Source organism: Limanda limanda, chromosome 21 (assembly GCF_963576545.1).
Source record: "Limanda limanda chromosome 21, fLimLim1.1, whole genome shotgun sequence".
Lineage (NCBI taxonomy): Eukaryota > Metazoa > Chordata > Actinopteri > Pleuronectiformes > Pleuronectidae > Limanda > Limanda limanda.
Genome location: NC_083656.1, coordinates 21,466,361 through 21,493,655, shown reverse-complemented (window position 1 = coordinate 21,493,655; position 27,295 = coordinate 21,466,361). Strand labels below are relative to the sequence as shown.

Genomic DNA, 27,295 nt, shown 5'->3' with positions numbered 1-27,295 from the left:
GTTACTTTGCCTGGACTATGGACCCATATCCTGAATTGAACATTTAATGAACTCTTCCTCCAGAATGAATCACATCAACTTCAAATTTGGTCAGTGTAAACAAACAACCTCGACAATGAAAAGCTGTGCTAATCGTAGTAAGTTGTCCTTCAACGGCATGCCTGTGGCCAAGTTGCCATGAAACAGCCATGAAACAGCATTTATATATATATATATGCAGTGTGTGTTTACAGTCTAGAGAACCAGGAAAGCATTGATGTATGTGCATGTCCCAGTAATACTCACCTTTAATATGGACTTGGCGTAGCGAGAGAATGGATATCTGTCTATATCCAGAGGCAATGTGAGCTTGTGTTCTGCCTTCACCTGTGGAGGTGCAACCTCTATTACCCGCAGCAAATGCTGCAACCCTGGTGAAAGATAATGGAAGTGGAATCAAGAAGGAGAGAGCCCTATATATGTGCAGACTGTAGTCTGAATACAGTCAGTCTTCCACTTGAGCTTATGAAGCTGACCTGCAGCACTGAAGAGTCTGGCTGACAGCTCAGCAGGGATCTCCAACTTGCCCACATCCTAACAATGGTTATCAGAAGGGAAACAGGCTTAGTTCTTTTTCACAGGTTAAAATCTGTATTATTTTTCACTGTTATTGATCTCCATGATGAAAGCATTAGATCACTTAGCTTGTTGTCTTACCATTCCTGCAAAGACAGACTCTGTCTTTGTTACAGTTTTTTTGTTCTCCTTGTGAAATTCCTGAAATGAAAGACATACAAAGCCAGTCAATATAACATCTTGTCCTTGTGTGTTAAGTATAATTTTATCTCATAATCTAAAAGTTATGGTCAAGGTTCAGTGTGTAGAATTTAGTGATATCTAGTGGTGAAGTTGTGGTACCTGTGGTAGCCTTCAATTTTGGTCTACTGTAACAAACATGGTGGCCTCCATGGAGAGATCCGATTCCGATGTAAACATAACAATATAACAACAATTCGTACAGTTTAGATATTAACACCTGTGAAACAATATTTAATTTATGCCATAGATCCCTTTCTCCTAAATCTTACACTTTGGACTGTTTATGCTTAATTAAGCATCCTTCACCTCAAGCTGTTTGTAGAACCACTGTGTATTCCTCAGACCTCAGGTGAATTATTAGCTTGTTATCCAGGTACGTCTTAGAATTCAATGCTTCCTCATATCTATGAGGTATTTATTATTTAACAACCAGTTATATACATCTGCAACCCATTTGGTCTTGCTGTCCTGCTCGTATAATTGGCCAAACAAAAATCCAGGTTTGGTTTTCTTCAGAAGGTTTACAGTAGTAGTAAAATATTACTTCAATAAAGCACAGCAGTATCACTCCAATATGATTGAAAAAAACCTTCCTTTCTAGTTTAAATTATTAGATTTATATTCCATTGTTAGTTGATTATTCTCTTGATTATACTGGATACAGGTCTTCAGATAAAGACCTAAAATAAATACGCAATACAGATTTAACTTGGTGTACAAACATTTTCAAGTGCAAATATTCCTTTTATATCATGGCTTCATTTCACTAATTTCGAAGTTATCAAGTAACTCACTGTAACTGTTTTCTATAAATACACAGGCAGCCTAACCCTGCCCTAGCACCACATGATATTTACAATGACTGCCCTTCCCAAAGCAAATGAGTGTATCATAAATCACAGCAGGAAATGTCTTGATATCAAAGTGATTTAACAATGAGATCTGGCATTAATCATAGGAAAATAATACAACAAAATGAACTAGAAAGAGAAGATGAACAAGTTATGAACTTCCATTTCAACCTAGCTGAAATAATTTAGTTTTTCTCTTGTTTATTTTGTCTTGCTCCTTCAGAGATCTAGAAGACACTGTACAACTAATAAGTAACTTGATCTTTGTGTGTAACATTGGTCACATGTTGTAAAATCAAGTTAATATTATGCATTACTACTTTTCATGTTTGAATTGTATGCTTGTCTTCACAAGCACACTCAAAATACATTTGACACACTTGCATTTTCTGCCTAACAGTTAATTAGTTAATTTCTATAATTTCTATAGGACCACTCCTTAGAATTATTTTACACATTTCCTTCCTAGGTTTCTGACCTAGAGTGCAATGAAATCGCAATTAAAATTTATGTCACAGAAAAGGTGAAATCTAATCATTTACATAAAAACATGTGCTTATATTGTGTCAGAAGTTACAGTAAGATCTGTAAAGCTCCAATATGAATCTGGTCTTTTAAACTTAATTCTAAGGTTAAGATTATGAACAAGTGAACAGCAGTCTGTGAGTAGACACCTCGTAGCACAACTTTTCATGGTCAAAGCCCCGAAAAAAAACAACAGCAAGATAAGAAGAAAAATAATAATTGTAAGTTAAGAGAGAATAAGAAAAATAGATTAAACCCAAGCAGTACCTGATAGAAGAATCTTTAGGTTGATTAAAAGACAGCTTCCTCTGTAACTATCCCCTGGGTTTGCACTATTTTAGGAAAAAGAAGCCTCCTGTTATAGCTAGAACTAGAAGTCTAAGGAACAGGTTACAGAAGGTGGAACAAGAGGTTTAGTGTTGTTTCAAATTTCACTGCGCGAGGTTGAAGTCCATGTCCAGAGTGTGTACGCAGGGCGTGTTTGTCAAAAGGACATGACTAATGCAAGATAGGAAAGTTGGTTAAAGGAAAGGGATGAGATTTCTTATAATAATAATTGATATCAATGTACAATGAAAAACGTAATTTAACAATAATCATAATTCCATAGATTCCATTATGAATTGAAAAAGCAATCTCAGAGACAATTAAAAAAGAAAGGTGACCAAAAGTACTTTTTGGCCAAAGATGGTTTGTAAGAGCAAAGGTTTACAGCATAATAAACTAAACAAACATGTGGTTGCCAGGAAACCCAATCAGGGACTTTGCTGTGCAACAGCTCTCTTTACTATTTACCTTCCTCCAATGACGTCTCTTAATGGTGTCTCTTGTTACCAGTATAACTGCCCAGAACTGGGTGATGGACTGCTTCAGACGCTTGTAGTACTTCCTAGAGGAAGGGAGGGGGCGGCAACACAAAGTTTTCAATGTTAGTATATCACTCTCTGACCTCATTTTAGGCTTCAGGTGAAACGTAACTCCCTCTCAGCTCTAATTTCTGCCTCATCTTTAAGTTTTCTATTCTTTTCTAATTCACCTCTTCATCACCATTAATTGAATATTATATTTATAATTGTGTTTTTATTGCTGCTCATTTGAAATTAAGAATTGTGTTCTCATTACACTACACTCATGACTTTAGGTGGAAATAACAAAGTTGAACTTGAGAACTGGCTTCCTATATGTCAAAACTGATGCGCTGCTCTCAATTTTTCTTGGACAGGTCTGCTTAAAATCCAAATCCAAAGATAGGATGGGGCCCATTACACAAAATTTGCATCATGCAAGTGTTGGGATTTTAAATTTAAGCTTGTCTGTGTGCCTGAGTCTGTGAAGATGTTTATGCAACTGCACTCTAAACAATAAAAGAAAGGAGGGTGGACAACACCACTGGCCCACATGGTGTCAGTGTCAAGGCTGTCAAGAAGTGAACATTTAGCCTATCAACCATCAGAGGAGGAGCGAAACGGAGCTGCTCGTCATATCTTTTTTCCAATGGCAAAAGGGTGGACTACGCCTGCCCACTATCGAGGAAGAACCATGGAAGACGTCCCCTCATTATTGACCGATTCCTGTTCTACCTACTGTTACAATATATTACAGACGCCATCTGTTTGAGGTGACTCGTGACTTACCCGGTGCTGCTAGAGTGCCGGTGTAGTGTGTTGGATGCCCATTGCTTTGCTGTTCACACCTTTTCATTGCTTTGTAAATAAATACTTGAATTAGACCAAACCGGCTCTTCTCATATATAGGATAAACGAACACACAATGACACAAGCTAGAATCTAGAAGATGGTCTTTTCCTCACTCGTTTCACCAACCAAACAAGATTTTTTTTTAAAGGGCCCATATTATGAAAATGCCATTTTTGCAGTGCTTCTACACGTTAATTTGGGTATCTGGCATGTCTACCGTCCCGAAAACTCTGGAAAAAAACAACTCCCACGATTTGTTGTGGTTCCTCTATGTCAGAAACTGTATGCTAGAGTGCGTCCAATGGAATTATTGGCTTTTTCTACGTCATTTTAGCCCAATACCCATTGTAGAACACTCCCCCATAGATCTATGCACTCCCCCACCACCACTCGACCCACCCATTTATTGACGGTCCATCGGTTTGCGCCGCCATTGCATTCTTGCGGGCCTTGGAAACACTTGGATAAGCTATCTAGCAGCATGAAACGAATTCGACCACTGAGATGCTCAGTGCTGGGCTGCACAAATCCGCACAAAGCTCTTCATGTGACTCCAGCTTCAGAAGACACAAGATTGAGATGGATCGAGTTCATATATGACGGCAACGTTCCTGCAAGAGTTGGCAAATATCTGTTAGTGTGCTCTAACCACTTTTCATCGGACTGTTTTACCAACCTGGGCCAATATAACGCCGGATACGCGACCAGGTTGTTCTTGAAAGAGGGGTCGGTGCCATCATTCCGTCGCAACACTAAAGACGAGGGAAATGTAAGTATTTTTTTTTATAATTCTGGTATTTGCTTCTTTTAGACATTTTGTGTGGAGGCTAGCGACGTTAGCATGTTGTGGCGTTGTGTGGGGGTGGGGGGCTAGTATGTAGTGGTTGGGGACAGGGATGAGACTTTACAGGAGTTTTCATGTTGGACTATTAATAACTTTATTGAACAATTCATCGCAGATGGCTGGCGAGTCTTAGCGAGAAGACGGCGTCGGAGTCCACGGTAAACGGTGTTCGCACGGCAGGTTCATGTGTGTTGTGTTCTCCACGCTGGTTTGCCTCTCCTCCATCGTCTCTTCCCGTGAGTACTGTGGCGCCGATTTTTTCCACGGCAGCACTGGGCTGAAAGTGTGCTCCTGCTACATGTGCCGTAGCTAACTCCCAGCCCAGCGCGGCTACGTTAGCTCCGGCACATGTACCAACTCCTGCTACATATGCCGGGCTGGAGCTAACTTGCAGCTACGTTAGCATGCGCCTTAGCCTCCTGCCTCCGTTACACTTTAGAAGATGTTGTTGTCATAATATGCGGGACTAGAACGATTAATCACTACCAGCCCTAGTTGGGGAAAATGTGTCCTTGTATCCTTGTATACATGACAGTTGTACAAACATGAATAACATTGCTGATTTTGGTGTTTAGGCAGGCACATCTGTTCACGGTGCTAGGCTACATCGCGTAGCATTAAGACGGACCCAGCCAAGATGCACACATGGCACGCAGCTTTTTATGAAAACACTGCGACCTCACTACAAAAGTATAGGTTTGTTTACCCTCAGTTACTTCGTCATGTCATTGATTGTGTCTCCGTGTTAAAGTTGTAACCGCATCTCATTTGTTGTGACTCCACGGATACTGAATGTGTGTTTTATCACAGGCACACAGAAAACTGTGCCCTGCAGTGATGTCGGTGTTGGGACCTCTGCTGTAAGAGACCTCGCTTGGAGGAGGGAGAGGACAACCCAAGTTGTTCAAGTATGGACTTCGGAGATCCACAGGATGCTACCTATGATCCTGATGACTCTGTCACAGTCTTGACTGAGTCAGCAGATGTGACGTGAGTGACTCAATATTTAATCTAAAGATTTTAATAATCAGATGGATTACCATCCACACTTATTTTAGCTGTTGCAGCCTTTTGGTGAAATCTTTGTCTTTCTAATAGAATGGAATCTTGCAACCCTGTTCATAAGACACCCAAATATATTGTCTATGAAAACTGCCTCCTGGAGCTGTTTGAGGTGTGTCCTGTGTGTCGGAGGGGGACAGATGTGCAAACAAGAAGGGTTGGGACATTCCTCTCTGTAGAACAAAAGTGCCCACATTGTGAGTTCAATCTTTATTCATACTGGAGAAGGTTATTGTTAATTGACTTTACCTTAATTCACAACTTAATTCACTAGTAGTAATTAATTGAACATAGAATATTATCATCTGAATTTGTGGAACAACAAATCATACAATGCCATGTGAAATGACTTATAAAGTAAAATAATAACTAATTACATCTATTTTTGAAGGACATTGTGCCAAGTTACACGGTGATGGACCTAAGGACCAACACTATTATTGATCTGCAGCTGGTTCAGGTGAGTAACATAAACTCCAATGTGTAAACTAAACAAAGTTATTGAAAATGTGTCACATTTCCATGGCAAATTTCAGATGGAAAAGCAGAATGTCTTGATTCAAGAGTATGCAGGGAACTCATTACGACTGGTGATGATAACCTGTTTATTCAGAACTGCCAACTTGAGAGTCTCAGTAGGTTAGGTCATGCAGCTGAAAGTGCATAGCAATATTGCTTCAACAAGATGTTGTTGAAAATGTACAACACAGCACTAGCTTACAGATCCTATAACTACTTACAGGGCTGGAGAATTAGCGCATCTAAACAATGACATAAAAGATTATCCACAGGAGTCTGTCTGTAGGGTCAGAAGTGAGTCGTTAGATGTGTAGTCAGCCTCAGCCTTCTCCAGACAGAGGCAGAGTCACTGGCTGAGAACTGGTGTTGGAGTTTGTTCATTATCAAAGTCGTGGAGCACATCAATAATTAGCATAAACTGGTGATTTCCTTATTCTAAAACCAGAGCAGAAAGTTCAACTAATTGGCAATTTTGTAATTAATTCACTCACTCACACAATACATTGAAAGCATGCCCTGTTTGGAACATTATTTAGACCTTATATGGGGATTAATTTTGTTTTTTATATATATAATATATGTTTTAATACTTCATTTCTGAGTTGTATAATGTGTTCTGTTTATTTATTTTGTCTGTTTTGTTATGGTTTGTTTATTTATTGTTCATCTGTATTATGTACCCTCAATCAAGGCATTGCTGCAAAAGAGCCGTCTGCTCAGTTTTAGGACTGTACAAGAAACTGGTCAAGATTTCCCAGGACAAAGAATGTGTGAAACTGAAGAAGTGGCTTCGCAGCATAAATAACCACATCTACTGGACAGCCGCTATGTCAACATCAGGGCCAGAGAGAGTGGCAAAGTGGACCTCCATCCTTAACCATGTCCAAGACATCCACTCCCATGAACACCCTGTTTTCCCCCAGTGTTTGCATCCGCAACACACTTCTAGGAACAAGAGCAGATGGTTGACAGCAGGTATGTTCACCAAATTTGCATTGCAAATGTAAGGCTTGTGTTGATATAATATATATATATATATATATATATATATATATATATATATATATATATAAAAAAATAAACATTTCAAATAACAAATGCCATAATCACTTTGAATCTATAGTTATGTTTTCCCCCCTTTTTTTACAGGGACACCAGCCTTCTGCAGATTAAAGAAGGTGTTGACTAACAAGAGGGTTCTGAAAGATGTGGAGAAGCTGAGCCCTCACTACCAGACCTCGTCGTTGGAGTCTTTCCATGGCGTCATTCTGCGTTTTGCACCCAAAAACGTTGTCTTTCCTTTTCTTGGAATGTTATGCAGGTAACAGTACGATTATTTTTTCAAAGAAATGTATACTTATTATTTATTATACAAACTATTATACACGCATACACACATGCTCTTATTAATATTATTTTCTCCCCAAAGTCTCTACCTGGCAGCCCTGCATTTCAATGAAAATGCTGGGTGTCGCCAAGCAACATAATAAAGAATAAAAGGTGACACACAAATATAAAGTGTTCCTTTGTTTACAGTATGGCTACTGATGGCACAAAGTGTATTTTTATAATCAATGTTTTTATTATACTTGGTATTTTTTGTATTTATTACCTCTGTCCCAGCCAGTACATTTAATAACTATGTTTGAAAAGCTCTGTGTCATTCTGTCTAGCAATCTTTCTGACAATAAAAGTGTATAGACACAGTTGTGTGCTTTTAGTGTTTTATATGTTACATGTCAACAATTGACACGTGTAAGATGAGCAGTTAGCAAAGTAATACAGAGGGAAGAGTAATTTATTGTAGTTTATTCCTCAGTCATATTTGTATTGCAGAAATGACTGATATCTCATGCATAAAAAAAACTGAACTTACTGCTCTATTCCTCTTAGACGTAAATGCCCATAATCTGCCCTATAGATGTTGAATGCATTCTGTAGTGAGAACACATTCAAACACAGACTAATTAATGGAGGTAAAAAACTTTATGTCCTACACCTCCATGGGAGGGGGAGGGGGGAGAAGGGGGAGGGGTGAAGGGGCGGGGTAAAGTGGGGGCGGGGCCCTCAAAACAGCTCAATCTGAGGAGGACTGTTTTAGACAGGGTAAAAAGGGTGCGGTTTTAAATGATCCTTGAGGTATTTTGACCAAAATATGTTACAGACATTTCATTAAGACCCCAAGGAACCATATCAACTGTGGTTAAATGGGCATAATATGTCTCCTTTAAACTCTCACCTCTGACTACAGACAGATGGTTAAATCGTCAGAAGTACGCTACGCTGTTGTCCACTTGACAATGATGTAACAGTGTGCTGATAATTGGTTTTATTAAGTTCAGACGAAAATTATTTTCTACTTTGTTAAAATACTTTTTATGTTTTTTTATTTGACCTATTTTTGCTAACTAAAATTATTGTTTTCTTTAGTGTCACAGCTCATGCAAGGATTAAAATAACGACTCTAAGGTGGGGCCATTCAGAAAATACAAATAAAATACACACTAAACAGGCTTACAGCTGGTCCAGGAAAACAGGGCTAGTGGATTGAATGGCAGGTCTATGAAAGCCATGTGAGAGCCAAGCTCAGTAGATAAGACATCACTACCTCTAAGCCTTTACAAGATAAACCTAAACTACACACAAACACTTATAGGCAGTAGAGTCAAAAGCTTACCTATTTAAGAAACAACATCACATGTGGCTGCGATAAAATATAAAAGGAATAAAGGACTTCCAACGACACAGTGGTACCAGATTTACAAATCGGATGTTAATAAATGCTATCCTATAAAAATTAGATTTGAGCAGTGATTTGAAGATAGGCAATGAGTTGGCGCGCCTAATCTTGTCAGGCAGGGAGTTACAGAGCCTCTAGGCCCTGACAGAGAAAGCCCTGTCACCCTGAGTAGTCAGCCTTGACCTAGGGACCACTACTGGGATAGTAGGGAGTCAGAGCTGCGAAATGTAACAAATGGCCAGCCTATGCTGAGCCTCGAGTTATTACAAGAACCTTCAAATCAATCCTAAATATTAAAAATCATTACTTATCTTCCAAAAGTGAAGAGTCTTTAGTGTGACCGCCCCCATTAAACAGTGGTCAGACAAAGACTCTTTTTCCTTACTTTTACCTTACTTCTACTACTTATTTAGTTTACCGTTTTTCCTTTTTTAGTGTCTCACAGTTAAAGTTACCCTTTGGATTTACTTAAAGTTATGTGCGTGTTTAAGTTACTTCCCTGCGAGAGATCAGCCAGCTTATCAGAAGACCAGTGAATCATATACTTATATCATATGACCATCCCCAATTTTTCCCAGTATTTGTATGACGAAGTTAAGCTTATTCTTATCAATTGATAAATTGTCGATAACGTTATTACAGCAGAATCCCTTTTATCACATAATCTGCCACAATCACCCAAATAGTCACCTTTCAATTTCATTGCCAGATATCAAGATGTTTAATTTATTCCATTTTGTATTTTCTTTGCATTATGAGCCGTTTGTATCTGGTTATTGCATTTGTTTAAGTAGAGAACAAGATCCATTGAATCAAATTCATGACTTCATGATCTGAGACTGATTATTAATATAGAAGCTGGTGCCCCTAGTAATTTTTTTTTTCATAAATGCATTTAGTTAATGAAACTTTCTCAATGACCTGTTGGATGTTTCAAACCTTTGTGAAAAGGTTTTTTTTTTAAAACACAGCCTTATAATTTCTGGGGCTGAAATTCCCTTTGGTGGAGTTGTCGCAACCATTCTAATTCCCTGATCCTGCCACCTTCTCTCTCCAAGCAGTACCCAAGGTCAGCTTATAGATAAAGAGCCAACCAACAGTAAATTGTAGTGTCTACGCTGGGTGACTTTCATATCTAACTCAGATGCTCCAGACAGAGAGACACCAACTTCAACTCTCACCAACTTTGACTCTTTTGCGTATTTCACCAGTAGCAAGACGTAAGGATTCAATGTGATTTAGGAATGCATATTTAGACTTAACAATCCAATAGGATGCGAACACCTACATCTAACATAGAGTGTCAGCTTTTCTCACCATTCATGGATGTGCTGTTGGAATGGGTGACAGAAGTAGAGGAAGATACAGTAAATGGGGATGCTGTGGGAGACATTTTAAGACTTGGTGGAGACAATTGTTCATGTTACTCTGTCAGCGTTTGTATATTGCCCCACCTTCTAGTAGGGCTGGGCGATTTTTCGATCCCGATTCGGGATCGCGATAAAATTTTGATCGATTTCGATTATCTCCTCGTGACATGTATTCGATCTCACGTGGCAAAAGTAAGCGCAACAACAGTGTTGGAGTCTGCCGGCTGCCGTCTGCAGTTAGGACACGACACGCCCACTTCCCATCGTGAGAGCTGCTGCAGTTGCGAGAGAGAGAACATGAGAGAACGAAGTTGAAAAAATGAGTGAAACTGAAGTCGGGGACAGCGAAAATAATGCCGAATGTGAGAGCGACATCCCTACATCACCCGGAACCGAAGACATTTTCGAAAAAAAGCGTAACTCGACGTCAGTTGTGAGGACGTGGTTTGGATACGGCTAAAAGGACGAGGAGCATACGAAGCCGGTCTGCAAAATATGCCGGCGGTCGGTACCAGCCAGGACGGGAAACACCACAAACCTTTTCAATCACCTGAGACGGCACCATCCCAGTGATTAAACAGAGAGTTTGACTCTGCGGGCTCAAGTTTGCACGACACCAAACAAAGAGACAGGCAAGACCACTACGTCTCCCCTTAGCATCGCTAACGTTAGCGATGCTATGTTAGCAAAACAACAGTCCATCCAGTCGTGTTTTGCAGCCATTGCCCCATATGAAAACAATCGAAGCGGGGAAAAAATATAACGAGCGCTATTACTTATTGCTTAGCTACAGATATGATGCCGCTGAGCACAGTGGAGAGGGACGGCTTCAGGAAACTGATCAAAAACTACATATCATGTTAAGAATCGAGATCGATCAATATGGAAAAACATATCGTGATAACATTTTTTCCCATATCGCCCAGCCCTACCTTCTAGTCTCCTTGATGCATAAAGTCTACATTAAAGTAAACTCCCTGAGTTCTCTTTTCACCAGCTTACAGAAAACTTCCATAACAGAAGGCATGTGGAATAAACCATAACACAGTAGTAATGTGTATTGTGGTCAGACGAGTCAGTATTTCACGTCTTTTTTTAAAGAAACGGATGCCGTGTGCAACGGACCAAAGATGGAAAGGAACATCCAGACTGTTACCAGCAACAAGTCCAAAAGCCAGCGTCTGTGATGTGATGGCACCATTAATGCCGAAAGGTACATCGAGATTTAAAAAAAAAAAGCATATGCTGCCTTCAAGATTCTCATTTTCTAGGGAAATTTTTCAACAAGACAATGTATAACCACATTCTTCACACACAAAAAGCATAGCTGCGGAAGAAGAGGTGCGGGTGCTCGACTGGCCTGTATGCAGTCCCGACTTGTCCCATATAGAGTTTATGCCACATTCTGCATTTCAAAATGCGACAACGGAGACCCCTTACTGCTGCACACCGTAAGACTTGTTTGCTAGAAGAATGGGACAAAATTACACCTAAAACGCTTCATCACTTGGTGTCTTCAGTCCCTAAATGTCTTTTAAGTGTTGTGAAAAGGAATGGCAATATTACAAAGTGGAAAATGTCTTACTGTCCCAACTTTTAGGAAATAGGTTACAAGAATCCAAATTGATATTTTATTTTGAAAAAAACAATAGAATTCATGAGGTCAAAGATCAGATTATGTGCTTTTGAATCATTTTCATTGTAATACAATGTGGAGCCAGTAACAGATAACAAGATGAGAGGAAAGCTGAAAGCTATCAACGACCCTTCTCATCACCTCTGTACCAAACTGAAGTAAGTAAGGAGCACATTCAGCATCAGACTCATCCAGCTACTTGGCTCAAAGCACTTAGGGGGCTCCTTTGTACCATCAGTCAGCTTACCACAGTCAAAGACTCAAAACCAAGAATCACAAGTACAATATGTATTTTATTGACATCATCTCCTGAAAATCCAGAGATTTTGTCACAGCTTTTATCAACCTTCTATTCCTCACTGGTCTCTCTGCTCTCTATACCTGGCCTGGTGTCCTCGAATGTGGCTCTGAATGACAATGGCTTTCTGTCTGAAGAACTTGAAGTTCCTTCTGCAGAGGAAGCCCCTGATGTTCCTCTGGATGGTGATGGCAGCCCAGGTCTGAGTGCTGTTCCACTTCTCCTCCAGCTGCTTGTACAGAAGCTCCTTGAGGAACAGCTAACACAAATATAAGTCTGTAAATGTTGATATGTATAGTAAATCTTCCAATGAAACTCATTAATAAGCAAATAGGTACCTTGGTGAGACCCAGTCTGTAGTGTTCTTCCTCTGCACCAACCATGTACAGCAAAGCCATTGTCTGTTCTTTGTCTGACACCTCACTCAATTGCTGGGTCAACAGAAGCCCATACCTGTGAAAAGGATCATATGGCAAGCTCATCTTGGAAGCCCTTATACCCCAATGATGCAAATAATTTGAGAGCGTCAGCACCATAACACAACTTCGACAGATCATCTCTGTTCCTCCATACAAATTAATTACTTTTGTTGTGGAGGGTTCTCTAAATAAAAGAAGCCTCTAAGAAATAACAGATCCACTGTGGGAAACTCTTTGCTTTACACTGTTGCTGCTTGCAAATGTTTTAAATATTCCCACAATTAGAATAAATCAGTTGTTGTGAAGTGCTATACATCTTTAAGTAACAAGTACTCTATTAATGATGTAGGCAGGGAGGCTTTGTATATTTGCAACACCTTTCTATGAAGTTGGAGTATTGAAGCCGGATGGGAAAACCCTCTTTCCGAATGTGGATAGTCTCCAACATCCCTCCATGCCTCAGCTGGGCTGACATATAGTCCACATCAAAGATACCTGGAAGCTGATAGAAGATATGTGAGAACCAATGCATGCATTGTTTGTCCAGGAAAATACTGTCGGTACCTGATATCATAATACTAGATGACATTTAAATTAATCAATTGAGGTCACCTTAACATAGTTTGGCTTCAGACAACGAATAAACGTAGTTTTGCATCTGGTTATAAAGTGAGAAAAAGCAAAGACAAATATTACTTATCAAGAAGTTGTTTCCTCTTTAGACATGCCTGCAACTGAGAGCTGTTTAGTATTTCATTATCTTAAAAGCCACGAAAAATGTTTGGCACATCGTATGAGTATTAACCAGCAGCAGTACACATGATTAACACATATTCAAGAAACATCCTCATCAGAGCCATCCAGTCAATCTTGCGAAATCTCTTGTAGAGTGATGATTCACACCAAATTAATTTGTTGGATATATTTGTCATGGAACTTTATATTCCATTACATATATTTAAATAAATGACCCCAAGAAACTACAGCTGCTAAATGCATGTAGTCAAACTGTATCCCCTTCAAAGGTTTTTACTGATAGAATTATTTGTGTGTTGGTACCTCTCCAGGCGGTTGATGAGTTCATTCAAGGACTGGAGGAAGTGTGAGGCAGCAGTAAAGTGCTGCTGGCGAAGGCCTTTCCTTCTCCAGCCAAGCTCTCTCTGCTGAATGTAATCATCGTGAACCTTCTGGAACATCTCTGACACCATCTGCTGAACACGGCCATATGAAGTAAAAAAAAATTTCTTTGTTGGGTGTTAGTGTGTTCTTTGGTTCCTATGGATGTTTTTGAAATAACTGGTTTCTCATATTTAAAATCATTGTACAATGTATTTCCCTAAATATTTTTAGTCTTTAGACTACTGCTGGTCATGATACCAGCTATAAATCATTTACACTTTAAAACATTTTTTGTGCGTAGCTTGTTGATCATTTTTACTGTACAAGACATAAAGACACCATTTTCAACAAAACAAATTAATTAATTAATAAGAATTCATTTTCATGAAAGGTCAGACTTTTTTATCTCTTAATTATCAGCAGAGAATAACTAAATTGTTGATCTGTCTGACATTTCTGTACGTACAATTTGCTTAAGTAAACTTCACTCCCATGCATGTCAAAAAAACAAAAGAACTTCTCTTTGTCATTATGACATCTGTTACATAGAAGTATATGTCTCAGGTGACATACTTATCACACACCTGAGATCCTTGAGTAAGATACTCAGTACTGGACACTTTCTCTACAGAATGTTTTTATACCTCCAAATGGTTAATCAGTGAATCTTAGGGTCCCTAGATGCCATCCACTCAGTTGGTGCCCAATCATCTTCATCCAAGCCCTCTGACTGCTCTCCTCAGCACTCTGGAGAAGTCTATAGCAGATGGTTGGTCTTCCTATGTACTCCTATCTTAAGCAGTCTTGTAGTTGATCTGGGTACAAACCCTCAGCAACCTTCCTCAACTGGCTAGACCTTTTTTTTCCAGCCATATTGTTGAGCATTAGCCAGCTCCACAGATTCACGCTAATAAGCCTCCTACACTGCATCCTCCCACATGAGACAGTGAAAGACACATGGACAGAGCTGAGGTGAGCTGCCACGATGCCAACTGAGACTACTGGACAATTTGTGTTTGCCGTTCTCCTCTAATGAGGCATGTTGAGACCTGAATAGTTTGTCTCTGGCTGCTGTTGGGAGACCCCGGTGGCAGCTTTGTTTGCCTGTGTTGACATATGTTTTCCATATTTCCAGGGCTGTAGGACCTGTTAATATGTGTTTTGGCCTTGAGTGAGTCTGGTCTTTTATCCCACCGGGATGTCCTTTAGTGTTGTTGAAGTTGGGAATAGAGGATATGTCGGATCCTGTCCCCACTACTTGCTGAGATTATTGGGAGATGGAAAGACATCAAGGTGAAGGTAGAAACTTGTGAATGTCCCTATCGTCCATTGGTCTATCCAGGAGATCTTTCTTTTTTCCACACCTTCCCATCTCACCCATTGCCCTTGCCTGACGCTTTCATCACTCAGATCACACCAGAATGTGGTATGAGTGATCAGATCTCAAGACTCAGATGAAAAAATTGGGGTGCGTCTAGACCTGGGCTGAGCGCTGACCACTTGCTAACGGATCACTCAGGAAGATTGTTCATACCAGGTCTGAAAAGGGTCAATGTAAATCCCCTGTTTTTCCCTCCTTTTGACCCAGGTGACATTGCATTACAATGTTTGTACCAACTGATCATGCCTATATTTGCACACAGTCGGATCACTCCCCTCTCCCCACTGTTTAACTGAACCTGTGTCCTTCACTCTAGGTCAGTCTACTGTGACTGGGTTGTTATGTATTTAAAATAATTAATCATCCTTAGGGTAATGGTGTTGCTATGAAGAAATGTATGTATGTATTAAAATTGAAATGGGTGGAGAAGAGCTACTGAAATTGTTGTCTTTTTAATTCATGATACTTTCAATATTTTGCCTGTTAACCAATTCCAAACATTCAGCTTTGCTATGCTATGCTAAGCAAATGGGCCCACATTGAGAACTTGTGTAAGTTTCTAGATTTTACCTTTAACTGACTCCTGGCAAAAAGTTCCACCACTTCTGTCTTGAACTGGTCATGGTTCTTATTCAGGAAATTCTGAACCTAACAAAAGAAAAGAGCATTATTGTAAGTAGAATTGTTGTCACTGCATCAGCTGCTATAAATTGTTGTGCTTTGCCTGGTACCTGATAAGTGACAGCTCCAGCATAGTGATAAATAGTAAAAACTGGAAGTGGGCTTTTGGGCTTGGCATAGTGGGGGCTGTTCCCATGGTGGTAGTGGCATTTTTGGAGGAAGGTGTGGTCAGTGGCCTGAAAAATAAAAAAATGGAAAAAAAAGAAAGCCCTTAATGTTCAATCTATCATTGAAATTTTATTTGCATAGCCTACATTCACAAATCACAATTTGTCTAATAGAGCTTAACAAGGTGTGACATCCTCTGCCCTTAAACAAGAAAAACAAAAAAACTTTTAAACAGTGGAAAAAAACAAGAAACCTCAGATAGAGCCACGTGAGGGATCCCACTCCCAGGAGGGACAGAAGTGTGATAGATGCCACGTGTAATGGAGAATTAACAGCATTGATTAGAATAAACAGTTTGTAACATAATATAAAGTATATGAATTGAGGAGTTATTGTAAGTTATGACAGAGCATGTGAGTAGGCCTATTGTATATCATCAGTCTCGTTAAAAATAATAGTCCACGATCAGCTGCCACCACGATCAGGATCCACCACCACAATTAGGGGCCACCAAAATCCACAGTCCATCATCTGTTAGGGATCGGATGAAGGACACAGGCTCAGATGGGGAAGGCTGGAGACTCTGTATCCTTCCTTAGCATTGCTATAGACATGGTCCAGTGTGTTAGGACCTCTCGTGGCATATGTCACATGTTAAAATGCCATCAGGGTAAGCATTCAGTGATTTACCGATGGTGGTTAGCAGGGCGTCCAGTTGAAGCTTGGTGTTGGCACTAGGTGGAATATTTACAGCCATAGCAATAAAGCCTGTAAACTATCGTGGCAGATATAGGGCCGGCATCTTATATGATTGAGTAGATTAAGTGTTTTTAGATTATTAGAAGTTTATAAAGTTGCATGTTAAGATGACCTCAATATCATCTAAACAGCCACAACAAAACTGTGTAGAATAATATTGAAACCTCAAACATGTTTGATACATCCTTGGGTCAGGCTGTTGTAGCTGACCCTACAGATCCCAAAGAACACAAATGCGTTCACATTGAAAACATATAATATGTTAATGATATGTTTACCCAGTTGTCCCCAATACATTTGGAAAAGTGATCAAACCCATTTGTTAGAGATTTTAAACATTGAATAAGGTGAAAACCCGAAGGATTCCAAGAGGGATATATGTATATTTATGAATGTGTGTGTGCTTGTGTGCATATCTGTACCTGGGGGAGGCAAGTCTGCTCGTCCAATATATGCAGGATGCCTTGTGGCCTAGAGGAAATCAGCTCCAGACAGGAGTTGAAGTGCTTGAGATGCATGAAGTTCCACTGGATCTGTTCTGCACTGTATTCTTCCTATAGGACACACACAGTTAAACTGCAGTGGGTGCTCTTTGGTTTAAAGAATGCTAGTTCTTGTTTTCATTTACCAGTTTACCTATTACTTATGTAACCCAGATCTCCTGGGCCTGAGTTCGTAAACACAATAAAATGAATATGATCTCAGAAGAATATTTGAAACGAATCTTATCTTTTGTTTAAATTCCTCTAATTAATATTAAAGACCACCACAACTGTATTTTAAAAGTCAAAACCTTCACAGGTGTTTATTTACAATATGAAATAAATGAAATTGTTGTGAGCTCCTCTCTCAGGAAGTAAAATATTTACAAAATAAAACAGTTATATGAAATTTAACTGAGAAATATTCTCAAATGCAGGGTCTCTTTAAATTGTTTAAACCGTTCCTATGGATTCTCAATGTACCCTTTAACTCACTGACAAAGTTAAATAAAATATTTACCTTTCACAGGTCTCTGAATCAAAACAAAACAATTCCTATCAACTTTAAATTAACTCACAAACATCACATGTGGGCCTACTCCAGAAATTATAAACTGTAGACTCAGTTGCAGGCCTGTAGTGATGCTCGGGTGCGGTGAGGCCTGAAAACTGTTATGGCCACTTCACTCAGCCAAGAGCAGAAAATAAAAAGCACGTGCATTGTCATATCAGTTCAATACTCACAGGTCCAAACGAGGAGCAATAGGGTAATGTCACAGATAGGGGTGATGATGGCAGTCACAATCCAAACACAGGCAGCACACACAGCAATGAAAATCCAGGGAAGAAGAAAATAGCAGGGTCCATCCACCAGCAATCTCAGTTTCTCTCTCTCTTCACAGACGTCCGTCTCCTTTGATTACATGAACTCTGTTGAGCCATAATATCATCACACTAAATCGTACTGACTTAATGTTAGCCCGTTTTAGCATTGAAAACAACAACAGTGCTAAAGCTATGATATCCAACACGTGATGCTAAGCTAGCGGGTGGCTAATTGCATTACACTTCGGTCTTTTCCACTACAACATTAAGTTACAGCTCACAATTTAAGGCATACACATTATATTTACCTTTGGCAGGTTACATAGAAGAGTTAATATCAGGACCACGAGTAGCCGACCTGCACGACACCTCTTAAATGTTTCCCACAGCACTACACTTTTCCTCAGGACTCTGGACACTATCTCTCTCTCTAACCCACCTGCTCAAGGCATGCTAAACCACCACCTGCACTTCAAGTCCCGCCCCATACCAAGACGGATGACTTGGATTGGCTGTGACTTTGCTACTACCCAATGAGAAATGCAGAAACTGAATGACTGACACACAACTGAGAAAAAGTTAGATTTCACATTAAAAGCACTCAAATCAATAAGTCTCTCGTCTTCTCAATCACAGAGCCTTTTAACCATACATCTATTTATTGATTTACTTTTAAACTGTAAATAGCTAAACTTATTAACTGTACCTATTATATTTATTACATTTTATCCTGTATTTATCCTTATTCTAACTAGTATTTTTAATAATAAGAACTTATCTAATTATCATGAACTTTCTCTTTTAATACAACATTTGTTATGCTATTTTGAGATTAATTTTATGTACTGTATCCTAATGATTTTTATACAGGGCTACACTTAGATGAAAACACAGACTACAAGACCATTGATTTTAGTACTACATGCCTGTAGGTGGTCTAAATTTTGACATTTAAATGTTTTCATCTGCAGGTCTAAATAGCTGTAGGTTAAAGGTTCAATAGTTGTAACCAGTGATGCCGGTAACACATTACTTAGTAACGCGTTACTCTAATCTGACAACTTTTTTTCAGTAACGAGTGATCTAACGCGTTACTCTTTCCAAATCAGTAATCAGATTAAAGTTACTTGTCCAAGTCACTGTGCGTTACTATTTTGTCATTTATAGTTGTTACGTGCCGTGTTTTCCTTTTCTCTCTCCCCCTCTCTCACAGTGTGAAGTGATAAAAATTGATGTCAAATATTGCCCAGTGTGTAGCCTTCCGTAACGTGTGAACAGGTAGTCTCGGTGTAGCTAGGGGAGTGTCCAGTTGAGCTGGTGCAGCTTTTCCTGCGGGCACTCATTTATTGTTTTCCGTTTATTATTTTTAGGAGTCAATCCTGGGCGGAGACGGCGTTCTCCAAAGGGGGCAGGCGTGTCAGGGTTTCGGCCGCTGATAAGAGCCTTTAAATCGCCTCGAGCCCGGCACTGCTCCCGAAGACAAGTGAGGGACAAGATTTACTAGGCAGGTGCCGGGGAAGTTTTGGTTTCTGTGTAAGGTTGGTGGTCACTGAGGGTGATATCAGACATTTCTATTTTTTGTTTCTGAAGTTTTGATTTGCTGTGCGTCTTCGAGATGGCGGCGTTTGATGTGGAGGAGTTTATATCCACCCCGACATTGGGTCAATTTGACCGATGCAAAAAGAGTGACTTTGAGTGAGTTTTATGAGATAACTGTACCTATTTCTTTGGCCAAAGCGGAGCTGAAAGCTGTGTTACTGGATGTCCTCATTACCAAGGGGATTATCAGTTTGTCCGCGTCCCACGAGGCAGAATTAAGTGAGGGGACGGGGCAGCCTGTAAGTGAAACCCCTGTTGTCCACCCTAAGGGAACAACACCAAAGCCCTTCACAATGCCGCCATATGACCCGTTATCTGTAGAGTCGTCTCCGGGATCTAAATTAGATGTCCTGGTAAAGCTTCGTTTAGCTCGCCTCCAGCTGGAGAAGGAGGAGCGAGAACGGGAGTTTCACTTGCGGAGCAGGGAGCTGGATTTGAAACGGTTAGATTCGTTCGGAGCTAGAATTAAAAAAACTTGAGGCAGAGACGGCAATAAAGATGCGGCAGTTGGATCTGCAGGCGGGAGGGTCCCGACATGTTCCCACAGGGGACACGGAGTTTGCGAGTTCCACGATGGCGTTTGATGTGAGCAGACACATTTCGTTGGTTCCGGCGTTCTGTGAGGCTGAAATTGAGGGGTACTTCAGTGCATTTGAGCGGATTGCTGCGGCTTTGCACTGGCCTGAAAATGTGTGGGCGATCTTGTTGCAGTGTAAATTAACTGGTAAAGCTCAGGAGGCTTGTTCTTCTCTGTCGGTGGAAGATTGATTAGAATATGATAAAGTCAAAAGTGCTATTTTGGGGGCGTATGAGCTTGTACCAGAGGCTTACAGGCAGCGTTTTCGAAATTTAAAAAAAATGACCAACCAAACGTATCTGGACTTTGCTAGAGAAAAGGGGATGCTTTTTGACCGGTGGTGTACAGCCTGCAAAGTCCAAGATCTGTCCTCAATGCGGGAGTTAATGTTATTAGAGGATTTTAAAAACTTGTTGTACAAGTTGCAAACACAAAAATCAAATGAGAGATTTATTACAAAACGTCACATCAGCGGCGGTGTGTCTTTAGCCGCCACCGCACCCCCGCCCTGGACGATCTAGCGAACCTCGTCCGCGGCGGACCTCTTGTCAGGGGGGTGGGCGTGGCGGCGCCGGCCCACACAGCATTCGCGATCGACGTATTGGCCACTTGTAAGAAATCACTTTTTTTTTTGGCGTGACAAATTGGATGTGTGTCACACGCCGAAAGCGTGAGAGTTGTCAGCTCTGTATTAATATTTGTTTCTATACGAGAGGTACCGGATCAGCACAAATAAGTCCCGGAACACGGGCAGGCCAAAACCAAGAGGTGCCGGATCCTGTTCCGGCATGACAAATTAACCCCTGGTGCCCGGTTATTATTTACTAATTGTTTGTCCCCCCATCCTAGACAGCTTGGGGGACGTAACAATAGTAAAATATATATTTGATTTATTCTTGCGTCTCTGGGAGTGAAGTCATATAGCCCAGTGATTTTCAACCAGTGTGACCGGGTACGACTGGTTGCAATTGAAGGAAAGATGAATGCGGCCAAGTACAGAGATATCCTGGAAGAAAACCTCTTCCAGAGTGCTCTGGACCTCAGACTGGGCCGAAGGTTCACCTTCCAACAAGGCAATGACCCTAAACAGACTGGCCCAGCCAGAGACCTGAACATGGCTGTCCACCAACGTTCACCATCCAACCTGACGGAACTGGAGAGGACCTCCAAGGAAGAATGGCAGAGGATCCCCAAATCCAGGTGTGAAAAACTTGTTGCAATATTCCCAAGAAGACTCATGGCTGTACTAGCTCAAAAGGGTGCTTCTACTCAATACTGAGCAAAGGGTCTGAATATGATGTGATATTTCAGTTTTTCTTTTTTAATAAATTTGGAAAAATTTCTTCATCTCTGTTTTTTTCTGTCAAGATGGGCTGCTGAGTGTACATTGATGAGAAATAAAATGAACTTTTTTGATTTTAGCAAACGGCTGCAATGAAACAGAGTGACAAATTTAAAGGGGTCTGAATACTTTCCGTACTCACTGTATGTTTATAAATGGCAGTGTCATGGCCACCCTGTACCTTGCACATGTTTAAATTAAAAACATGAATATATGAACCCGTGTAATATTTGATTAGCTTAGTATTGAATGCACAATATCAGGGTAGTTATGTTTATACATGGCACAATTTTATACAATATATATAGTAGGGGGTCCCTGCTCTATCTCTCCACCTGTTTGGGGGTCCTTGGCCTGAAAAACGTTGAAGACCCCTGGTCTAAACCCTAAGCCTAAGACTGAATCAAAAATAGCTGCCAAAATTAACACTGCAATGCAGTGACAGAACATAATCGATTCATGCTTTCTGCTATGTTCATTCTTTAGTACTACATACCATGTCCTGCAGCTGCATTACCACCGCTGCTTCAGAACTAGGACAGACGCACATTAAATGTCTGGCTGCCTGTTCTGTGTCAGCGTCACCTGTTGGATTCTGCTTCCTCTTCACTCCCCCACTGACCTTTCCTCACTTTACAGTTTGACAATAAAGTTCAACACTAATCAGAAGTTATTAGGATAAGTACAGTACTTGACATTTAATTAGTGTTTGATTCACTCTAAAGTATGAGACATGTTCAAACAAGCTACTGTTTGGATTTTAAATTTTAGCTTCTCTGTGTGTGTGTGTCTGTGAAAATGTTTATGGAACGTTACTCTAAACAATAAAGCAGGAGGGTGGGGCAGGAGCAGTTTGGGCCAGATATATAGCCTTCACACAAATGATTTATAATAACCTTTGCTGCTTAGTAATTATCTTGAGGTTAGCTAGAAATGTGTGTGCGTCACAACGCTGGTCAGTCTCACACCTGTCTTGATAAAAGGTCTGATAAGAGCCGCTGTCTTGAACTTGTTCTCATACTTATCTTTTTTAATTAAAGCATATCTCCCTTAGCATATTCAACATCACACAGAGTTCAAGCAGCTGCCCCAGGTTCTGCGGGACAGAGTTGCGTTGTTTTGGTTCGGAGTATGCAAATGTTTAGACAAACAGAACATTCAGCCAATAGAGCAGGAACACAATATTCTTTACTTCAATGAACAACATCTTCGACCCACAAGGCGTCAGCTGTGTCAAGGCTTGTAGTGAAGTGAACATTTTGTCCAGCAACTATCAGAGAAGGAGTGAGATTGGGAGCGGCTGCTCGTCATATCCTTATTCCAATGCCAAGAGGGAGGACTACACATGCGCACCATCGAGGAAGAACCAAGTCTCTACTCCACTTCATTATTGACCAATCAAATTATACCTACTGTTATAAAATATTACAATGAAAAAAAATGCTGATGTGTGATTCATTCATTCATTTATAAAGTTATTGTCTTAAGTGACCCTGTAACCAGCAATTGCAGCCAAACAAACAGCCCAGCCCACCAGGAATCTTCTCTTGATAAACCAGGTTGTATATAATCGCTTTGGCCAGTGAGTCATTAAAAGTCATGTTGTTATGAAGGTATATATATTAGAGATGAGCCGGATACTCGGCTGAAACGAGTATCCGGTACGGATAAAGCACTTTTGCCGAGCACGAGTATTATACGAGTAATACGAGTCAATATCTGTGCTCGGACTGAATGAAAATCCTCACACAGCGTCACAGCGCTCCTCCCCTTCACACACCGCTCTGCTCTCTCGCTCACAGAACAGCTCTCAGTCACTCAGGTTCGCGGGTCTTTTCCGTTAACGTTTAGGGTTTCTACAGCTTGAAGTTTGTTTTTATTTCAGTTTGCACTTACTTATTAACCAGTAGAGTTCTGTTAAACGTGGGTTCGTTCAGACATGGTGCTGGTAGAAAGCGACTCGCGTTGCGTCTCTGCCTGTCGGAGATTTTTTTTTTTTTTTTCGCTGCATCGCTCTTGTTCACATGAATGTGATTATACCGTGTTTGTTTTAATTATCCTAATCAAAAGCAGGAGAGATCCGCGTCTCCTGTCAATCTTGTCCCCGGGAAATAGCAAACAGCATGGGACTATTTGATCCATAGAACACAGTCTCCCCGCCCCCCTCTCTCTCTCTGTCTCTCTCTTACTCACTCATACACACACTCACACACACACGCACGCACACACACACGCACACACACGCACGCGCGCCACGCACGCACGCACACACACGCACACTCCGAGTACGTATACGGATAATTCATATGTTAACAGATACAGATACAGTTAATGCTGTACTCGCTCATCCCTAATATATAAGTATATGTATATTTTATTATATGGCTGGATTCAGGATGGTAAATGTTAATAGATGGATTTTGGTCAGGTTACATCACAAAATCGTTCAGGAAGTAAACAATTAATAGAAGGATTTAATTCATGTTTTTTTTAACTCTCAACCCAAAAGCAATTGTATTATGAGCAGCTTAACTGATCTACATCAGTAATGTTTTTAGTAATAATCCATTTACAAGGTCTGCCTTATTTAAGAAGGTCCCAGAGGGTCAGTTGAACATTCACATAGCCTTAATCCAATTTACCTGCTCCTGAGAGATCAATGCCTTGTTGACAAAGTGCTGCAGCTGCTCATTGGCAAAGTTGATACACAGCTGCTCGAAGCTGTTGACTTCCAAGTCCTACAAAAATAACAGAGAATCTTTGATGTTGTATCCAACACCACAAAATATTCTTTACTTTATGTCTCCAGATGTCAGTCCAGGATACTGACCTCAAACCCATAAATGTCCAGAACCCCCACTGTGCTGTCCATCTTTGAGGGACTCAGCCAGTCATTGATCTGCTCCAACAACCAGTCAAACAAAACCAAATACAAGGCTTTGGCAATGGCATCTCTATAAGAGAGGGAAAGAGAGAGGCACATGCACCTTTCAAGTTTAAAAGTACAAACTCACAAGTTAAAAGTTTGATACACAATAATTTCCAGGCTGCTCCAGCATTTTTACACAACATCAATTCAGTTGTCTTGGGTAGTACTACTGTCTGAAGATATAGCCCTGAAGATGTCAGTGATATTCAATGCTGATTGATGTAATTCAGCAACCACTGTGACACTGTGAAAGAGTGAGATGTTATTTCCAGTATGGAGTATGTAGCAGTTGACATAATTTTTAGCACATTTAGCAACACTTCCTGTTGCCACTAGCTGGAGCGTAACAACATGCAATGAAATACATGTCATGTCATCATGGGCAGGGGCCTCATTTATAACCTGAAACGTGCGCACGCCACTTCTCACACAAACGTTGGGATTTATAAAAAACAATTTGACGGGATAATTTCCACATTTCCACAAAAACTCTGACCCAAGCATACAAACATTTTGGAGAGTGGAAATTGATGATGCAGACATGAGGAGGTGAATTGAAGCCAGATTATCGATCCTTTCATCATTAACATTAAAACCAACAGAGTTCATTGGGCTTGTGTGACATATCTGTTCCTTAAGAACTTTCAATTGAAAAAGATAGAAAATTACTAACAGCTAATAACATTCAAATCTATTAAATAGGAGAGTGATTAATAGTTTTTAATAATGTCTTCAAACACTTTGAGTGTATCATTAAGGACAATTGTTTGTAAAATCGCTGCATTGAACGTGACTGTGCCATCAGGTGCACAGGGCACACTGGAGATCACTCACAAAAATATATAAAAACTATTCCCTTTCACACTTCTATTTCCAAATAATATCCCAGAGTGGAAGTTAGGATCTACTGATATGTGAAGTAATCAGCCTGTTTGCTTAAATAAATAAATACTGCGGTTGTTAAGATCACGGCGATCTAAGACTTTTTACTTTGTGCCTCCTGCATGTGTTTTGTTATTCCATTTGTTTTCCCCGTGTGTATTTAGGTTGTCATGTGCTTGTTGTGTTTACGTTGTCAGGCCATGTGTTTTCTGTTATTGTCTGGAGACTCCGCCCTCTGCTGCTTCCCGCTCTTTTTCCCCCTCACCTGTTCCCTATCATCACCCTGAGTGTTTGCCTGACTTGTTCACCTGTGTCTTGTCGAGTTCTTTGAGCCAACCCCCGCAAGCTTCAAGTTAGTTTAGTTTAGTGAGATTGACCAAATACTAGCTTTATTGACAATTGTGGGGCCAACATTTCAATCAAAATGAGTTGGGCCATACACAGTGGTACGTCAACTGCCTGCCGAAAAGTATCTTATTGCTACCCCAGACTACAGGAAGAAGAATCTACTTTGTCACAAAAACTTGTTTAAACCATATGTTCATGGATCATCTCAGGGTAAGTCTGATTTTCAGACCCTGCTTCCTCAGAAGAGTGTCCAGTTTTGACTGCCTGTTCTGTAGTGCATTTAGAGAGGGAGAGCGCCTGATGATGCCTTACTGCGAGGTCTTTTGAAGTATCATGTGGGCAAGATTTTGTCTTGTCTAAAGGCCGGCGCATCCTTCTGCGTTTTCACGGGCCCGGAAGCGTAAGAGCCCTTCCGGGCCCCTTAAGTACTTATGTATCCCTTCTTACGTGCTTACGTGCTTACGTAAGCCCAATTTTTCTAACTAGATGGCAAAGCTCCGCAAGCATCACGTAGCCGGCAAGGCTGTGATTGGTACAATGGACAGGTGTTCAATGAGTCCTGTGTCACAACTGCGCGAAAAGCCGCAGACGCCGTTGCAGAAGCATGCGCCGGCCTTTAGAGGACAGGTGAGAGGTAAATGGATAGTCAGAAAAAACTGTTTCAAAACATTGCTTTTCCCTCCTCTAGATGGGCTTCTCCCTGTTTGCTATTTGAGAAATCCAACAAGTCACCACAAACGGATTACCGCAAAGTAAATGAAGTAACAAAGCCAGACTCCTATCCATTCCCTTGTGTTGAGCACTGTATTCACTAAGTTGGTGTAGCAAAGTATATGAGTAAATCTGATCTATTAAAGGGGTACAGTCAGGTCCCTTTAACGCCAAGACCTCTTGAAATATCACCACCATTTTGGCATTTTCTCTTTCAGAGTCATGAGTTTTGTTCTACGTAGTGCACTTGCTGGGTTTCAGCAGCTTAATATAGTAGGCAATGGACTTGAAACTTGTGCTGTATATTTGGGATTCATACTGTCATTCACAGGAGGATCATCACTTTTTTTTAACATTATGCACAATCCAAATCAGACCCGCCCCGCTCACTCGCTCAGAGAGACTCTCAATGGAAAGTCCACAGAGTTTATCTGGTCTCAGCTGCTCAGAGATCAGCACTGCAGCTTCTTGGTCAGAGCAGAAGCTGCAGTTGGTTTGTATCAAGCTTCAGTTTCTGTGTCCGCTCCAGTCTGACCTGCGCTCACTTTTTGATTTAATATCTGGTCAACTTAAATATGTGACACATCTTATTACGTCTACGGCCCGGCGCTCTTCCCTGCAAGTGGCTAATCTAGAGTTTCCGACCACCGGCCTCAGTAAACTAACCATGGAGAAAATCCCCAAAAAGAAAAGTCTGAGAGGAAAATAGAGAGTTTAATTCTGCGTGGACAGATTCATTTGATTTCACTGCCAACGATGCTGGCTTACCTGTATGCTTGATGTGTGGCGAGGA

General features: G+C 40.6%; 1 protein-coding gene across 1 annotated transcript in view; it reads right to left on the bottom strand.

Annotated features, from left to right (window-relative positions):
• myo15b (myosin XVB) overlaps positions 1-27,295 on the bottom strand; it is a 109,662-nt gene that overhangs the window by 56,861 nt on the left and 25,506 nt on the right. The window contains 14 exon segments of the mRNA XM_061094468.1: positions 286-410; positions 516-573; positions 697-756; positions 2,970-3,063; positions 12,424-12,599; positions 12,679-12,793; positions 13,137-13,261; positions 13,372-13,417; positions 13,819-13,967; positions 15,830-15,907; positions 15,991-16,116; positions 17,230-17,361; positions 24,275-24,370; positions 24,463-24,586. Coding sequence (XP_060950451.1) covers positions 286-410; positions 516-573; positions 697-756; positions 2,970-3,063; positions 12,424-12,599; positions 12,679-12,793; positions 13,137-13,261; positions 13,372-13,417; positions 13,819-13,967; positions 15,830-15,907; positions 15,991-16,116; positions 17,230-17,361; positions 24,275-24,370; positions 24,463-24,586 — 1,504 coding nt within the window.